Source organism: Giraffa tippelskirchi, chromosome 1, assembly GCF_054371585.1.
Source record: "Giraffa tippelskirchi isolate mGirTip1 chromosome 1, T2T-mGirTip1v1.2.pri, whole genome shotgun sequence".
Taxonomy (NCBI): Eukaryota; Metazoa; Chordata; class Mammalia; order Artiodactyla; family Giraffidae; genus Giraffa; species Giraffa tippelskirchi.
In genome coordinates, this window is record NC_137275.1 from 70,858,812 (window position 1) to 70,874,579 (window position 15,768).

The following is a 15,768-nucleotide window of genomic DNA, read 5'->3' on the forward strand; positions in this document are numbered from 1 at the left end:
TGCAGTGGGTTGCCATGCCCTCCTCCAGGGGATCTTCCCAACCCAGGGACTGACCCTATGTCTCCTGCACTGCAGGTGGATTCGTCACCCCTGAGCCATTGGGGAAGCCCACGATGTTCCTATAGGACAAGGAGACCCGGCACAGAGGGCAGCCCATACAACGGACAGAGAGGGAAGATGGCCATCGACAGGCCGAGCAGAGATGTCTGCAACAGATCCTTCTCTCAAAAGGATCTAATGCCACTGATACCTTGAGTTTGGACTTCTAACCTCCAGAACTGTGAGACATTAAATTCCTATAATTTAAATCAACCAGTTTGTGACAGTTTGTTATAGTAGCACTAGTAAACCAAAATAGCTGGTAAATTCTAAATTATTGGGGGTTTATAGTGGGGAATAAAACTTTCAACTTATGCAACTATTTCTTTTCTTCTCTCACTCTCTTTTTCTTCTTACATCTTTCCTTCCCTCCCTTCCCTTCCTTCCTTCTGCCTCTTTCCTTTATTTCATTCCATGTGACCGTTCTCTCCCACGTCTGAAATACTCTTTAAGCTTCTCCAACAGAGTCTGTAATAAGCAATGAACAAGGAGAGGAAATGGTGCTTAACCATGACCTTTGCACTTCAAGGGTCAAGATTTGAAAAGAGCGCCGCGTATCAGCATGGTTTAGCCCTCCATTCGCTGCCTGAGTTGGATGCCTCTCTGCGAAGCACTTTTGAGTCTTGGTTGACTTGGACCAATCAGTCCTTGGCCCTCTCTCCAAGTGACATTGGCATTAAACAGTGAGGATTGCAGGACAGGCCACCCAAACAGTGAAGATTCTCCTCCTCTTATGGTATTAAAGGTGATAATGACAAGAGAATCATAAACTACTGTCTTATGGCAGCGGGGAGAAAAGTGAGTCTAATTTCTATTTCATCTACTTGACAATAAATCTGGAGACTGGCTTGAACTTTGAACGACAGTTGCAATGAAAAACAACCACCAACATCTCTATTATCATTAATTACAAAATAATAATCTTGCAAGAGTTTTATTAAATTACATCAAAGTTATCAAAGCTTGTGGTAGGTGGATGACACCTGAGTTGAGCCTTGTCACTAAAAATGACTTACATTTTCTATAAAGACACATTCTTAAACATGCTTTTTCTTAAAATAGACTGGTTTAACTTATGGCACTGTTGAAAATTTTTAACTGTGGTGATTCTTTGTCAAATCAATGAATAATGAATATATCATATAATCCATGAGAGATAATATTAAATTTTCCCTGAAACTAGTAAGAATAGTGTAAGTGGAAATTAACAACATATAGTAGAATTATTTTACATGTATTCTGGAGCAGGGCTGTTTAACTTGACCAAAATTCAAACTTAACTTTAGTTTAACAATTTTCACAATAATATATTGGGGAGAAAATATTTTGAACTAGACTCAGCAAATAAAAGGATGTGCATGACAAAGTCTTTACTCTGGAGGAGTTAAAATCTGGAAAAATTAGAGACATAAGAGAGATGCTTAAGTTTCCCTTAAGTTTCATTTAGTGACCGGAATGTGGACAGCATCATGCCCTACAAACTGGCTGAATAATTTATTATACACAGATGCAAAATTCACTATTACCCTTAAAGAGACTTCTCTTGGCGAGATAAACTGTACCATTTAGAAAAGAAGACATTTTTGAAGAGCTGTTGGCTTGACAATTAGTTGCTTTCCATCTACCAAGAAATTTAGGCAACAGCATATCTCGCAGAAGCTTATTCAGTTCTCAAAGCCTGCTTAACAGAGAAGACATTGTCCCTAGATCAGGGTTCCAGGAATTTTCCAACTCAACTCTGTTGATTATTCATTTTTTTCACTAACTGAGCAATAAGAAAGTGTGGGTTTTAATTAGTAAATATCTCATTTATATTTTTCAAAAAATTAGCACTGTATGTTCAGGTTGGCCATATTTACAAACATAACAAATAATTTTAGATATAGGCATATGACACTGTTGGAATGCTTAACTCTCACTAGTTTTTGCTAATATAAGCAGATTAGTTTCTTATTTCTCTGAAACAGAAATAATCTCAGGGTCCATTCGGGGGACAATGGATGTATGAAGGGGGTGGGAAGGATTCCACTGCAGCCTGTTCTTATTCCTATTGATAAACTCTACCAAGCTAGTTTCTTTTTTAATATGAAAGGATCATTGATATTAATAAAAATGGAAAGGTAACTTATGACCTCAATCTGGATAACTGAACCAGAATTCTAGTGTTAAATTTAATCTGTTATGACATTTTCAAATATACTTATAACAAAGGAGGAAGTCTAGTTGAATTCCTGACGGCATCCCCCAGCCACAGAGTTCTGGAGGGTCAAACACATCATTCTTCAAATATTTGCATTGTGAGCTCTTCCTTCAATCAAGAAAAACCTGGAAAAATGCTACTAATTCTACTCTACATGAATCAGCACAGCAAAGGAAGGTATCAAAAAAAGCAACCTACTGGAAATAAATTGATATTTCACTTCCTAAAGTTACACTACTTGAGGCGGTAGGGATGGATAGCTTTATTTATAGTTTTGTATCTCTTCTTTGTCATTGCATTTGCCAGCAAATTATCTGCCACAAATTAGATACTCAATGGCTGTTGAAAAATGTGAAAGACAGCACTTATGTGATTGCTTTTCAGAGGAAAATACTTTATAAATGTTAAGGAGAAGGAGACCCTTAAGGGATAATATAAGAAAGAAGAGAGAGTAAGGAACACTGGTAGCAGATTCGTGTTCTGAGATCCCAGCCTCATGTATGCCCTTGCAGGCTGGACTTGATGGGCTACCCTGTTAACTCAGATATCTTGATAATCTTGTCTGCCAAATGATGACTATCCCAATGGGAAACAGAGAGGATGAACTCTGGAATCAATAGGAAGTATGAGTGTAAATGGCATGTTTGAGAAAGATTAAGATAAACAGACCTGAATGTTTTTCATTATCCAATTTAAATAATTCCATGCAATTCTTTAAAAATTGTACATATTTATATAAAGAATACGATCCTCTCTCCTCTCACAGACTTTGCAGGGAGATGGATGGACTGTATTAGATGGTGGACACAGCTGATGGGATTATGGGAGCCATTCCAGGACAGGTTAATTGAATTGGACCTGAAAGAAAAGTATTTGCTTCCTCTTCTTTCACTGAACCAAGCCAGTCCTATTTGTTCCATGGTTTGCTCATTGTTATAATCCCAGGCACGAGCAGATGCCCAGTCTCTAATCTGAATAGTCAGTATCCTTATCAGTAGTGATAATATAAATGAATTGATTTCCATCAGTAAGTAAAGAATTACTTATGAACAGAGAGTTTCTGCTTCTTATTTTTATAAAAGAGCTAATTCTTCTTAAAGGTTCCTTTTAATAATAATCTGAGGCTTTCTTACTTGTGTTTACTACCCTGGAATTTGTTCTGTCAATTAGCAATAGTTAACTGACCTTCATAATATGATCAATAAACTATCCAGAGCATATCCACTTCTCTAAAATTAATCAAATCCAACTGTTAGTATAGAAATATAGAGAACTGATCTTGAGGGGCTGTGAATTTTTGAAGATATATTAGCCACTGGTAAATGTCCTCTTGGTTCAAAGGGTGTGCAAAATGGGACACATAAATAATGAACACTGCCAGAGTGCAATCTCTCATGAGATAAAGTTTATCATAGTTCAAAACAGGAAGGCTCAAGGAAATATGTTATAAATGTGGGAATTAATATGTTTCAAAAAAGAAAACCATTTTATATTCTCACTTTTGTTCTATATGATATGAAATGGGTTGCGCAATAATGCTCATTTACCAGAAAGTTTGATTACATTTTGTATTCAGAAACAATTCTCTTTATTTAAAAACTAGTCAAGTAGCTATATTTTGCCATTCACTTTCTTGGAATGAGAAATGATTGCTTTGTACTGGTGAAATAACTGACCTAATCTGAAGTTGCAATGAAGAACGAAAGCCAAAGAGCTTGACAAGGGCTAATGTTTCATGTATTCTCATATCACTTTCAATTCTGAGCACAGTATCCTGAATAAGGTATTTTCTCAATAAATATCTTTTGAATTTTTTTAAATGGAAAAATTTACCTCTTCAAATAAATAAACAAAAAAGGTGTTTTTCAGTACTTCCTCACTGGAACTTTATGTCTAAATAATGCAACTAATTCCAACAGCCACAAAAACTGCAGAAATATTTAATTTTGTTTTCAGAATAAATCAATCCAAATTAGATTGACTAAGGCTTGGTTAAGCTAAACTGTTGTTCTGGGCTCAGTGGGCCTTGTCTATTAACTACAGAGCAAATAGGATCCTTAAAATCTTTCCTAAGATTCAAATGCATTTAAGAAGGCTTTGAAAGGTTGGAAGGTGAATGCAAACCACACAGTATAATCAGGCTGCCAAAGTACTCTCTCTAGTTAAAACAGACTGCAAGCACAACTGCAACTATATTGACATTGATAAACAGACTTTACACATCTTGAGGCATAATTAATGAGAGAAGGAGCCACTGTTAATAAAAGATCATGAAAATCCAAAAATATACAAAAAAAACCCTAAAAAAAAGGCAGCCAAATTGAAGAGTTCTTCAGTATTCAATATTTCCTTATACTTCAAAGTATAATAAGAGGGCAAAGAAAACCAAAGACTTATTCATAAATAAATCTTTTCCTTTGGATGTGAGTATGGTAAATAAAATGAAAAATAATAATTTTTTAAAAAGACAGTACTGAAAACCATTGGGGGAGAAATTTCCTTCATGAATATAACTTATTTTAGGTAGAATTTTCTCTATCAAAAGTCTGTTAGAATTCCTCCATCATTGAGAATGACATCAATCATCTCAACCATGTCACTGTAGCAATGACAGCTGAAATTAAATGATGGAAAACTTTAACTTGTCCTCTATGACAGTCCATGATATTTCTGGAGTACAGACATCTAACATTTTCAAGTGTTTTCTTACACATTCTTCCATTCTTCCACATTATTCTCAAACATCAAAATGAGGTGGGACAGATGTCATTAAAGATTGTGAGAGGCCCCAGAGTTGATACATTTTAGTGCCTGGATGAGAAATTTGAGCTTTTCCCTAGCTTCATAAATACATCAGTATCCCACCTGCCCTATGTAATGGAAGGTAGCCTGGTCATCAGGATAATTAATTAATTATACAGGCATCAATTAGACACTTTCTTGTTTTCATGTGTAGATTAAGTAGATTGCTTGTCTGCATCTGAATTTTGTGACTATGGATTTACCCTTTTCAAATGTGCATGAGGGTCAATTATTTATAGCAAGCTGAGGAGACATTAGAAGGAAAGCTTGTTTGGCACTAAGGATGAGTCAGAACCACTATGGGATGTGAAAAATCTTCCAAATCTGGAAGATGGCAGCAAATAAGGGACTGATTCCAGGGGAATGTCCTGAAGTTAGAATGCAGGCCATGGGCTCAGTTAGACACTTGTTTGCATCTGGACCCCCACTCCCAGGTGGTGCTAGTGGTAAAGAACCTGCCTGCCCACACAGGAGACATAAGAGACGCAGGTCCAATCACTGGGTCAGGAAGATCCCCTGGAGGAGGGCATAGCAACCTACTCCAGTATTCTTGCCTGGAGAATCCCCATGGACAGAGGAGCCTGGTTAGCTACAGTCCACGGGATCACCAAGGGTCAGACACAACTGAAGTGACTGAGCACACACACATCTTTGGGTGAGTGCTTTGTTGCTGTTTTATATAAAGCAAGTGAACAAGTGAAAGTCGGTCAGTCGAGTTTGACTCTTTGTGACCCACGGACTATAGTCTGCCAGGCTTCTCTGTCCATGGGATTCTCCAGGCAAGAATATCAGAGTGGGTTGCCATTTCCTGCTCTACAGGATCTTCCCAACCCAGGGACTGAACCCAGGTATCCTGTTCTGGCAGGTGGAGTCTTTACCGTCTGAGCCACCAGGGAAGTCCTGTTTTATAGAAGTTATTGCTCAAATATTTATTGCTCATATTTACAGAGTTCTTTGGGGCTTCCCAGTAGCTCAGTGGTGAAGAATCCCCCTGCCAAGCAGGATACATGGGTTTGGTCTCTGGGTCGGGAAGATCCCCTGGAGAAGGAAATGGCAACCCACTCCAGTATTCTTGCCTGGACAATCTCGTGGACAGAGGAGCCTGGTGGACTGCAGTCAATGAGGTCGCAAAGAATTGGACACGACTTAGTGACTGAATAACAATAACAACAACAGATTTCAACTTAACTATATGTCAGCTAAATACAGAGTTTCTTTTTACTAACGAAAATCACTCTGAGTGCTAAAAAGAAGTTGAAACTTCATTTCTAGTTACGTTTGGGATTCAAATAATAGAAAATGATTTGACTGCTTTTAAAAGCAAATTTAGCCAGCAGCAGGTTCTTGGAAATAAGAGACATCTTTTATAAACATAAACATGAAATTTAGTCAATGCATGAAACCACATGGTGATTTAAAACACTATCATACTGTCAAGCTTGTTCCTGAGAGTATGTATATATATAACTATTTAAGGACATATTATTGTGACAGAATAATGGCCATTGTGTTTCCTGAGATAGAATCAGGCCTTAGAAGTCTCTGTCCCAAACCACCAACTGTTTTAGTACTTGTAAAAAAGACAACATTTGACCAAGGATGGTATTGGATGCATTAATCCACAGAGAATGTATAGACTATATTTTTCACATTCTCAAATAAGACAAAACTTTTTTCCATGCTTTTTAACTTAACTCTGCACATAGTAAGAATAAGTGAACAACCAATAAATCATATGAACAATGTAGCAGAAAAAAAATGAAGAGACGACAGAGTTACTCTATAATATAGTCCATGTTAGCCTTTGAATCATACTGCTAATGCCATATATACAACTGGAACTGTCAAGACAAGCACACTCTTTTAGAATAATGTGCCTGAACTTGGCACCTGAAACTTTGGTAAGCTGAATGAGTAAAAATACAATATTATTAGGTATAATTCTGAATTTTTAAGATAAAAATTCAACAAAGATTCCATGATGACTCCCAGGACACGGTGATCACCCTTGTCACTACAGGACTTCCCTCCCCAGACCCTGATATATTTGGAAAATCATGCAAACCATAAATGCCAAGGATTTAATATGATCTTTCTATGTTTTAAAAATACTGCCTAGTACACGTGACATTCTATGAGTTTGACGTCATTTAAAAAAAAAAGCAACTTCTTGGGCTTTGTAATTTTTTTTTATGAAATGTATACACCTCTTAATATTTTTCATGTTTCAAATTACTGAAGATATTAATTTAAAATTATGGGAAAATTCTCACTGTTTAACATTTTTTCTACCTATAGTCTACCTACTTCACTAATTGACTTACATTTTTCATGATAAAAATAATACATTTGGAATGTCTTTAAAAAAGGAAAAGCATACAGACAAGAAGGAACTAGAAAGCATTAGTCTTTCTTTTTTGCCACTTCTTCTGTTCACTCAGAGAGTTTCTTTTGCAGCCTTCCAGAAATTGGTAAAGTGCATTTCAGATACCCTTTTGTAAGTGTTTGGTATAGCTATCCACATATCAAGGATCTGAATGACTGATTTGACATATTCACATCCGATTTCATTTTAGTCAACATTCCTTTTACCATGTACACACCATGAAATCTATATAGCTTTAAAAGAAAGAGGGAAACTAAAATAAAATCATAATAGACTTAAAAGGCAACTAACCTTTTTCCACCTCATTCAGATTAGCAGCTGGCAGCAACAAAGACAGAAGAGACAAAAGACGTTTTACATTGCAGTACACAGCAGAGCACAGGAAGCCAGAGCACAGCATTAACAACAGAGAAGCCCAGGGTGAGAGAGCAAACTGAAGCAAGGCTTACATTTCTTACCTACAGCCGGGCCAAACGCACAAACAAGGAGAAAATGAGGCAAAAGGCAGACGCCATCACAGGGAGCGAGAGATCTCAGCTAAACCAGGCGACTTAACAACAGGCAGCTTTACTTGTAAGATGTGCACATAATGGTTTGTGTGTGGGCATTGGAGATTTGGAAAACAAAGAGATAATGGAAAAATTTAAATGTTCTGAATTTTTTCTGCAAAATACATTCTAAGTCTTTACATGCCCAACTTGTATGGAAACTTTCATTTACTGAACGTATGCCATTCCCATCAAGCAATATTCATGGTTAAAAAGTGATCAATTTTGTTTCAACTTTGTATATGGTCCTATGAGAAGAGGTTCATTAAGAAACAGTCTCAGAGCAGATACAGGGTTCTGCCTCTTAGGAAACATGCAAAACCACATTTTTCAATGCAACACCTGAATTCATACGAGAGCTTATTTAAGAAAAGGTATCAAATTTTTCAATATCTAGAGGGTGCCATGTTTACAATGTTCATTTGTATAACTTTTGAGCTAGTGTAATTTGAGAAATTCTTTGACAATTCACTTTCAAGAAATGCCTTGTTTTTAGAAAGGATATAATAACAGATTTTAAAAAATGATAAACCATAAGAAAAAACACAACTTTCAAGCTAATATTGAAATCCTGGAGTGGATTTTTAAATTATTTGTTTAGCTATTTCAGAGTCTTACTTAATCCTTAACACAGTCATTTTAATTTAGAGTCACAGTGAATTAAAACTTTTCAAAGATTAATCTTGTTTAAAGAACCCTAGCAATCAACAGTCATATGCTATACATAGGACAGATGATGGATCGAATTAGGTAGAAAAGAATAGTTTGGAGGACTTGGGTGGGGAGGGGACAGTAAGGGTTACATAACAGACAGACAATACTGACTCTTAAAATTTATGTTCTCAATCTCTGAAGTAGGAAAGGACAGAGTTTTGTCATCTAATAAATCAATAACTATGTACTGTGGTATTTTGGTTATATGGGCTTAAATATATTTAATAAATTTCCCAATGGTGGTTCATTTAATTTGAAAATGGGTAGCCGTGTTTTATAGCCTGCTCATCACATCATGACCTTGCTCTGAGACTGCTTTCAGATCTCTGAATTTTCTCTGTTAACAAATCATATCCATTTTGATTCTTGACGTGTGTGCTAAATGTAAAGATTTTCACCATAGTAATTTACGAGCTTTCCCTATGAAGTCTTATTTGCTCCTACTAAAGAGTTCATTTTCTCATTGAATGCCTCAGAGAGATAGAGTAAAAAAGTCTCCAAGCAGTAAAGCAACTTGCAACTTGAATGATTTTTAAACAATGACAACATTATTATATTCCCTGAGCACAGTAGGGTTTCTGTTCCAAGATCTCAGGCTCATTAATCAGATTCCAAACTTAAATCTCAAACAGTGCAGCCACAATATAAGGAAATGCCTCCTTAACTGCAGACTTGGATGAAGCAGACTTGGATAAAGCTCTGGAGTCCAATTTATACCTTCCTATAATTAAAGGCCACTTATGTGTCACTGATTTCAAAATCTGCAGATGGTTGCTTGATATTTTGTAAATGAGCTCATTTCACATACAGACAAAAATGCTACAGCTAGTAGATGAGATACAAACATTGCCTGGTTTAGGTATCTGCTCCAATACCAATTCACAAAACTCTTAAATTTCCCACAAAATCCAACCCACAGTTACAGTGATCATAGCTTCATGTTTTGTATGCTATGAACTTTCTATTGAATGCAATATTTTTATTTATTCTTAGCCTGGATTAAGGCAAATTGATATTAGCAACAGATAAGACCAGAAAAAACAAACAACAACAAAAAAAAAAACAAAAGAGTCTCAATTCTTATTAAGCACCAAATAGCTCTTGACTATTTGGCAGGTTCCCACATCATAGCTTTTTGAGATGTCACATTTTGGTTCAAAAGTGTTTGTGCTAAGCTTTGGAGGGTTTTTTTTGCATATGTTTCAAAGAAAGAGATCTGACAGCAGGGAAATGAAGCTTTGTGGTAACTTCTCAGAGGAAGTTGCACTGAACTGAATCACTTTAAGGTGGAGAAAACATTCAAGAAGATCAGGTGTAGGAAGGGAGCCTGGGAAAAGGAAGGAAGAGAAGGTAAAAACAAAGACTCAAAGAAATGGACACAGAATAACATAGCAAATCTAAAGCCAAAGATGGACCCACGGAAACCAATTCAGATGAAACTGCTACTTATGTAAATCATCATGAAAAAGGCACCTAGGAACCTGAATGCAGTAGTGTTGTCAGGTCTAGGTTTTCATTGGTAAGGGAATATAGAAAAATTCATGGCATCTGGGCTCAGGAACACATTGGCTAACCAAACTGTGCTTGAAATTCTCAGGTCCAATTTGTCCTCATCAGAGTAGGATAGTTTAAGGAGGCCTCTGACATTAAGGGAATTAAGTTCTTTCTATAATGATCAGAACAATGATGGGATAAAATAACTATTCTAAGAAGGTACTAGCTCCAGATTTTAGTGCAAGCACTGGGGCTGCCTGTACAAGGCTGGATTCCCCAATCCAATAAAACTCAGAATCTCAGAGTAACTCCAAGGGCTTCAGAATTTGTGCACTCATACTAATGGCAAGTACCTGAGGTGTAATACTAATATGAATGTCAAAGCTATGTAACACCTAAACTCTTTCTAGCCACGTTAGAATGGGTATATGTTAGACCGACTCAGTTTCTTTAATTAATGTAACATAACAAAGAATTCAAATTCTGGCCACTAAGGAGTCCATGGGCTGCTTATATGTAATAGAGCAATTAGTGATACAACATGTTCAAATTTCTACTGGAAACAGTATTATTACGTGATATGGCATCAGGTACTTCACTATTGTGAAAAATGAATCATACCATGGAAAAGGCAGCTGCAGAATTTCTCAGACAGACCCAGGATGTCAAAACAAAAACTCATTATTCTATTTAGCATTTTCCCATCAAGAAAAGTACCTCTTAAATTGCAAAGCTCGAGTATGCCATAAAAGCTTAAATTTCAATGCTTTTCTAGTGAATCCCTGGGAAAATTAATCATACAGCTGTGCTTCCATTTTTCATGTTTAGAGACCTTAACCTCAGTCATCCAAGGAACTATTTTACCCTCTGATATTCTTAACTATATATATGGAAATAAATACAATTAATGAAAAATACCCAGCCAAATGAAAATGGTAACTCTGAAGAGAGTGACAGAATCTACTACTCCATTTATTTCTTACAAATAAAACATGTAACATTCTCCTTTTCTCTATCAACTTTAAAACTGAATGAAACAAGATTGAAACTATGAAGTTTCTTACTAAGAGTCACAAAAATCAATCAAAACAGATATTCTGACAGAATAAGTAAGTCATAAACTTGATGGTGACTTTACAGCAAATTGGTTTATCCAGGGCAGAAGTTTATCAGTTTGGATAGTCTTATGAGATTTATCACCCTTATTCCTGACATTTTGTATCAAGATAGAAAAAAAAGGGGAAGGGGAGATAATGGTCTGATAAGATTATCCAAAGTGATCAATGTATATATTCTTGACTGTGACTTAGTCTGAAGGATGAGAGTGCTAAAGGCAAACACTCTCTAATGAAGAAACAAATATGGACATGAAGAATTTCAAATGCTTAATTCTGTTTTGCCCATGTAAAGAAATGCTCCCTTTTCAAATACATATTGGTGGGTTGGCCTGCCTAGGAAAAGTGCTTTGCATGAAAATGTCACTCAGATGTGGAACTGAAAGCTTCAGTATAATAATTTTCTTTGTGCTGGAAAGCATTACTTTATGAAGATGCTGTGTTATAACTGAGCTTGCCAGGATTTTTTTTTGTTGTTGGCTAAAACCATCTTTAACTCTGTTATTACATCACACCTAATTTCCAAAACACGAATCAGTTATTGAATAATACAATGGTTTACTACACACATGCAGCACAGCTCCAGTGGTGCTTTCAAATGCAGATTGATGGCATAGCAATTTCCCTTTTCCTACCTGTGTACTCAGGTGGGCAAAGGCATGTGTAGTTATTAATTCCATCGACACATGTAGAGTTATTTTCACAGTCATTATCTTCACAGTCATCAACATTGATTTCACAATTTTCTCCTTCAAATCCATCAGCACAAATACACCTGAACACCAGGGGAAGAAAACATAAAAGACATCTTCCTGCATTTTCAAACCATATGGTCTAAATATTGAAAAAACTAAATATACTCATCAGTTACGGAGCTTTTAACGACAGGAAATTGATTTTTAAAATGCTTTTAAATGACATGGTGTAAGCATCAATTTAAAGGACTATCCCCCAAATCAGAAACAATTTAAGAAAGAAAATTTATGCTGGCTGCAAGATGGCAAATGGCCCCCTGGTCCTATAAGTCAATAAATTCAATACATTTGCAGGTCTAAAACACGAGCAAAGTTTACAGCCTTAGATATCTTAATCTTGAGTTGTGCTCTAATAAAATAACTCATGCTTCTTTGCTCATAAATAAGGAGGAATGATTCTGACTTTTTAAAAATTACAACTTTCTACCCTACCTGTAATGCTCTTGACGTCTCAAAGCAAAAAAGAAACCTGAAAATAAAACTTTGTCTTCTTTGTTACTATAAAATGTGAATATTCTCTTTAAACCTTGACAAATACAATTTTTTCCCACTGGCATAAAACACTGTACCTTTAATCTTGCTAGGTATCAGAATAATCTATGGGTAAAGTTTTGATGAAAAAGAGACAACTTCATAACAGGATGTAGAAATGAAGCATATGTATTATTAAGTGAAAGTCTCTCAGTCGTATACGACTCTTTGAGACCCTATGGACTATAGAGTCCATGGAGTTCTCCAAGCCAGAATACTGGAATGGGTAGTCGTTCCCTTCTCCAGGGGATCTTCCCAACCCAGGGATTGAACCCAGGTCTCCCGCATTGCAGGCAGATTCTTTGCCAGCTGAGCCACTAGGGAAGCCCACATATGTATTATAAAAAGTGATATTTCTAACAAGCTTTAATAGTAGATTAGCATTCTTATGTGAAATCATTAGTGTCATTATAAGAACTCTGTTTCATGATTCATGAAGTAGATCTGAAGTAATTGTACTGTAAGATTAAACAACTTCAGATTAAAAATGTTCACAGCATGTTTGTCTACTCATGTTGTGGCTTGGAAATGAATCATTAATTTTCTGTTTCAGTGGGACCTACATCTTATCATTACACACTGTCTGTTTTAAAGGAACACACAATATACAACAGATGAATATATGCCTTGCAGTAGGGGACTACATGGCTATTAATCAGCACAATAGAGCTACTACTTTGTCTTGACCTAGTTTGTCTTGATTAATATAATGTACACGTGTTTTTAATTTCTTGGTTTTGTAGCATCCTAATTTGAGAATGGGACTTCCCAGGTGGCTCTAGTGGTGAAGAACCCACATGTCAATGCAAGAGATGAGGGTTTGATCCCTATGTAGGGAAGATACTCTGGAGAAGGGAATGGCTACATACTCTAGTATTTTGCCCTGGAGATTTCCACTGAGAGAAGCCGTCAGGCTACTATCCATAGGGTCGCACAGAGTCGGCCTTAGCATGAAGTGACTTAGCATGCATGATCTGAGAATACCGCAATGACTCTGTTTTTCAGTTCAGTTCAGTCACTCAGTCATGTCCGACTCTTTGCAACCCCATGGACTGCAGCATGCCAGGCTTCCCTGTCCATCACCAACTCCCAGAGCTTTCTCAAATTCATGTCCATCGAGTCAGTAACACCATCCAACCATCTCATCCTCTGTCGTCCCCTTCTCCTCCTCCCTTCAATCTTGCTCAGCATCAGGGTCTTTTCCAATGAGTCTTTTCTTTGCATCAGGTAGTCCAGGTTCTGGAGTTTCAGCTTCAGCATCAGTACTTCCAATGACTATTCAGGACTGATTTCCTTTAGGATGGACTGGTTGGATGTGCTTGCACTCCAAGGGACTCTCAAGAGTCTTCTCCAACACCACAGTTCAAAATAAACAATTCCTTGGCACTCAGCCTTCTTTACAGTCCAACTCTCACATCCATACATGACTACTGGAAAAACCATAAGCTTTGATTAGATGGACCTTTGTTGGCAAAGTAATGTCTCTGCTTTTTAATATGCTGTCTAGGTTGCTCACAGCTTTTCTTCCAAGGAGCAAGTGTCTTTTAATTTCATGGCTGGAGTCACCATCTGCAGTGACTTTGGAGCCCCCCAAAAATAAAGTCTCTCACTGTTTCCATTGTTTCCCCATTTGCCATGCAATGATGGGACTGGATGCCATGATCTTAGTTTTCTGAACATTGAGCTTTAAGCAAACTTTTTCACTCTCCGCTTTCACTTTCATCAAGAGGCTCTTTAGTTCTTCTTCACTTTCTGTCATGTGTGTATCTGAAGTTATTAATATTTCTACTGGCAATTTTGATTCCAGCTTGTTCTGCATCCAGCCCGGCACTTTGCATGATTACTCTGTATATAAGTTAAATAAGCAGCGCATATAAGTTAAATAAGCAGGTTGACAGTATACAGCCTTGATGTACTCCTTTCCCGATTTGGATCCAGTCTGTTGTTCCATGTTCAGTTCTAACTGTTGCTTCTTGATCTGCATACAGATTTCTCAGGAGGCAGGTAAGGAGGTCTGGTATTCCCATCTCTTTAAGAATTTTCTAGTTTGTTGTGATCCATACAGTCAAAAGCTTTGGCGTAGTCAATAAACCAGAAGCAGATGTTTTTCTGGAACTCTCCCGCTTTTTCGATGATCCAGTGGATGTTGGCAATTTGATCTCTGGTTCTTCTGCCTTTTCTAAATCCAGCTTGAACATATGGGAGTTCACAGTTCATGTACTGTTGAAGACTGGCTTGGAAAATTTTGAACATTACTTTGCTAGTGTGTGAGATGAATGCAATTGTGTGGTAGTTTGAACATTCTTTGACATTGCTTCTTTGGGATTGGAATGAAAACTGGCCTTTTCCAGTCCTGTGGCCACTGCTGAGTTTTCCAAATTTGCTAGCATATTGAGTGCAGCACTTTCACAGCATCATCTTGCAGGATTTGAAGTAGCTCAAATGGAATTCCAACATCTCCACTTGCTTTGTTCATAATGATGCCTCCTAGGGCCCACTTGACTTCACATTCCAGGATGTTTGGCTCTAGGTGTATGATCACACCATCATGGTTATCTGGGTCATGAAGATCTCTTTTGTACAATTCTGTGTATTTTTGCCACCTCTTCTTAATATCTTCAGCTTCTGTTAGGTCCACACCATTTCTGTCCTTTATTGTGCCCATCTTTGCATGAACTATTCCCTTGGTATCTCTAATCTTCTTGAAGAGATTTCTAGTCGTTCCTATTCTATTGTTTTCCTCTATTTCTTTGCATTGATCACCGAGGAAGGCTTTCTTATCTCTTTCTTTGGAACTCTGCATTCAAATGGGTATATCTTTCCATTTCTCCTTTGTCTTTCACATCTCTTCTTTTCTCAGCTATTTGTAAGGCCTCTTAGACAACCATTTTGCCTTTTTGCATTTCTTTTTCTTGGGGATGATCTTGATCACTGCCTCCTATACAATGGCACAAACCTCTGTCCATAGTTCATCAGGCACTGTGTCTGTCAGATCTAATCCCTTGAATCTATTTGTCACTTCCACTGTATAGTCATAAGGATTTGATTTAGGTCATACCTGAAATGTCCAGTGGTTTTCCCTACTTTCTTTAAGTCTGAATTTCGCAATAAGGAGTTCATGATC

At 37.0% G+C, this 15,768-nt stretch overlaps 1 protein-coding gene across 4 annotated transcripts in view; it reads right to left on the minus strand.

Moving 5' to 3' along the window:
* Nucleotides 1–15,768, minus strand: part of SLIT2 (slit guidance ligand 2) — a 402,220-nt gene that overhangs the window by 38,092 nt on the left and 348,360 nt on the right. For all 4 annotated transcript variants that reach the window (XM_081550621.1, XM_081550695.1, XM_081550848.1 and 1 more), the window contains one exon: nucleotides 11,994–12,133. In XM_081550621.1, the coding sequence (XP_081406747.1) occupies nucleotides 11,994–12,133 (140 nt within the window). The remainder of the gene's footprint in view (nucleotides 1–11,993; nucleotides 12,134–15,768) is intronic.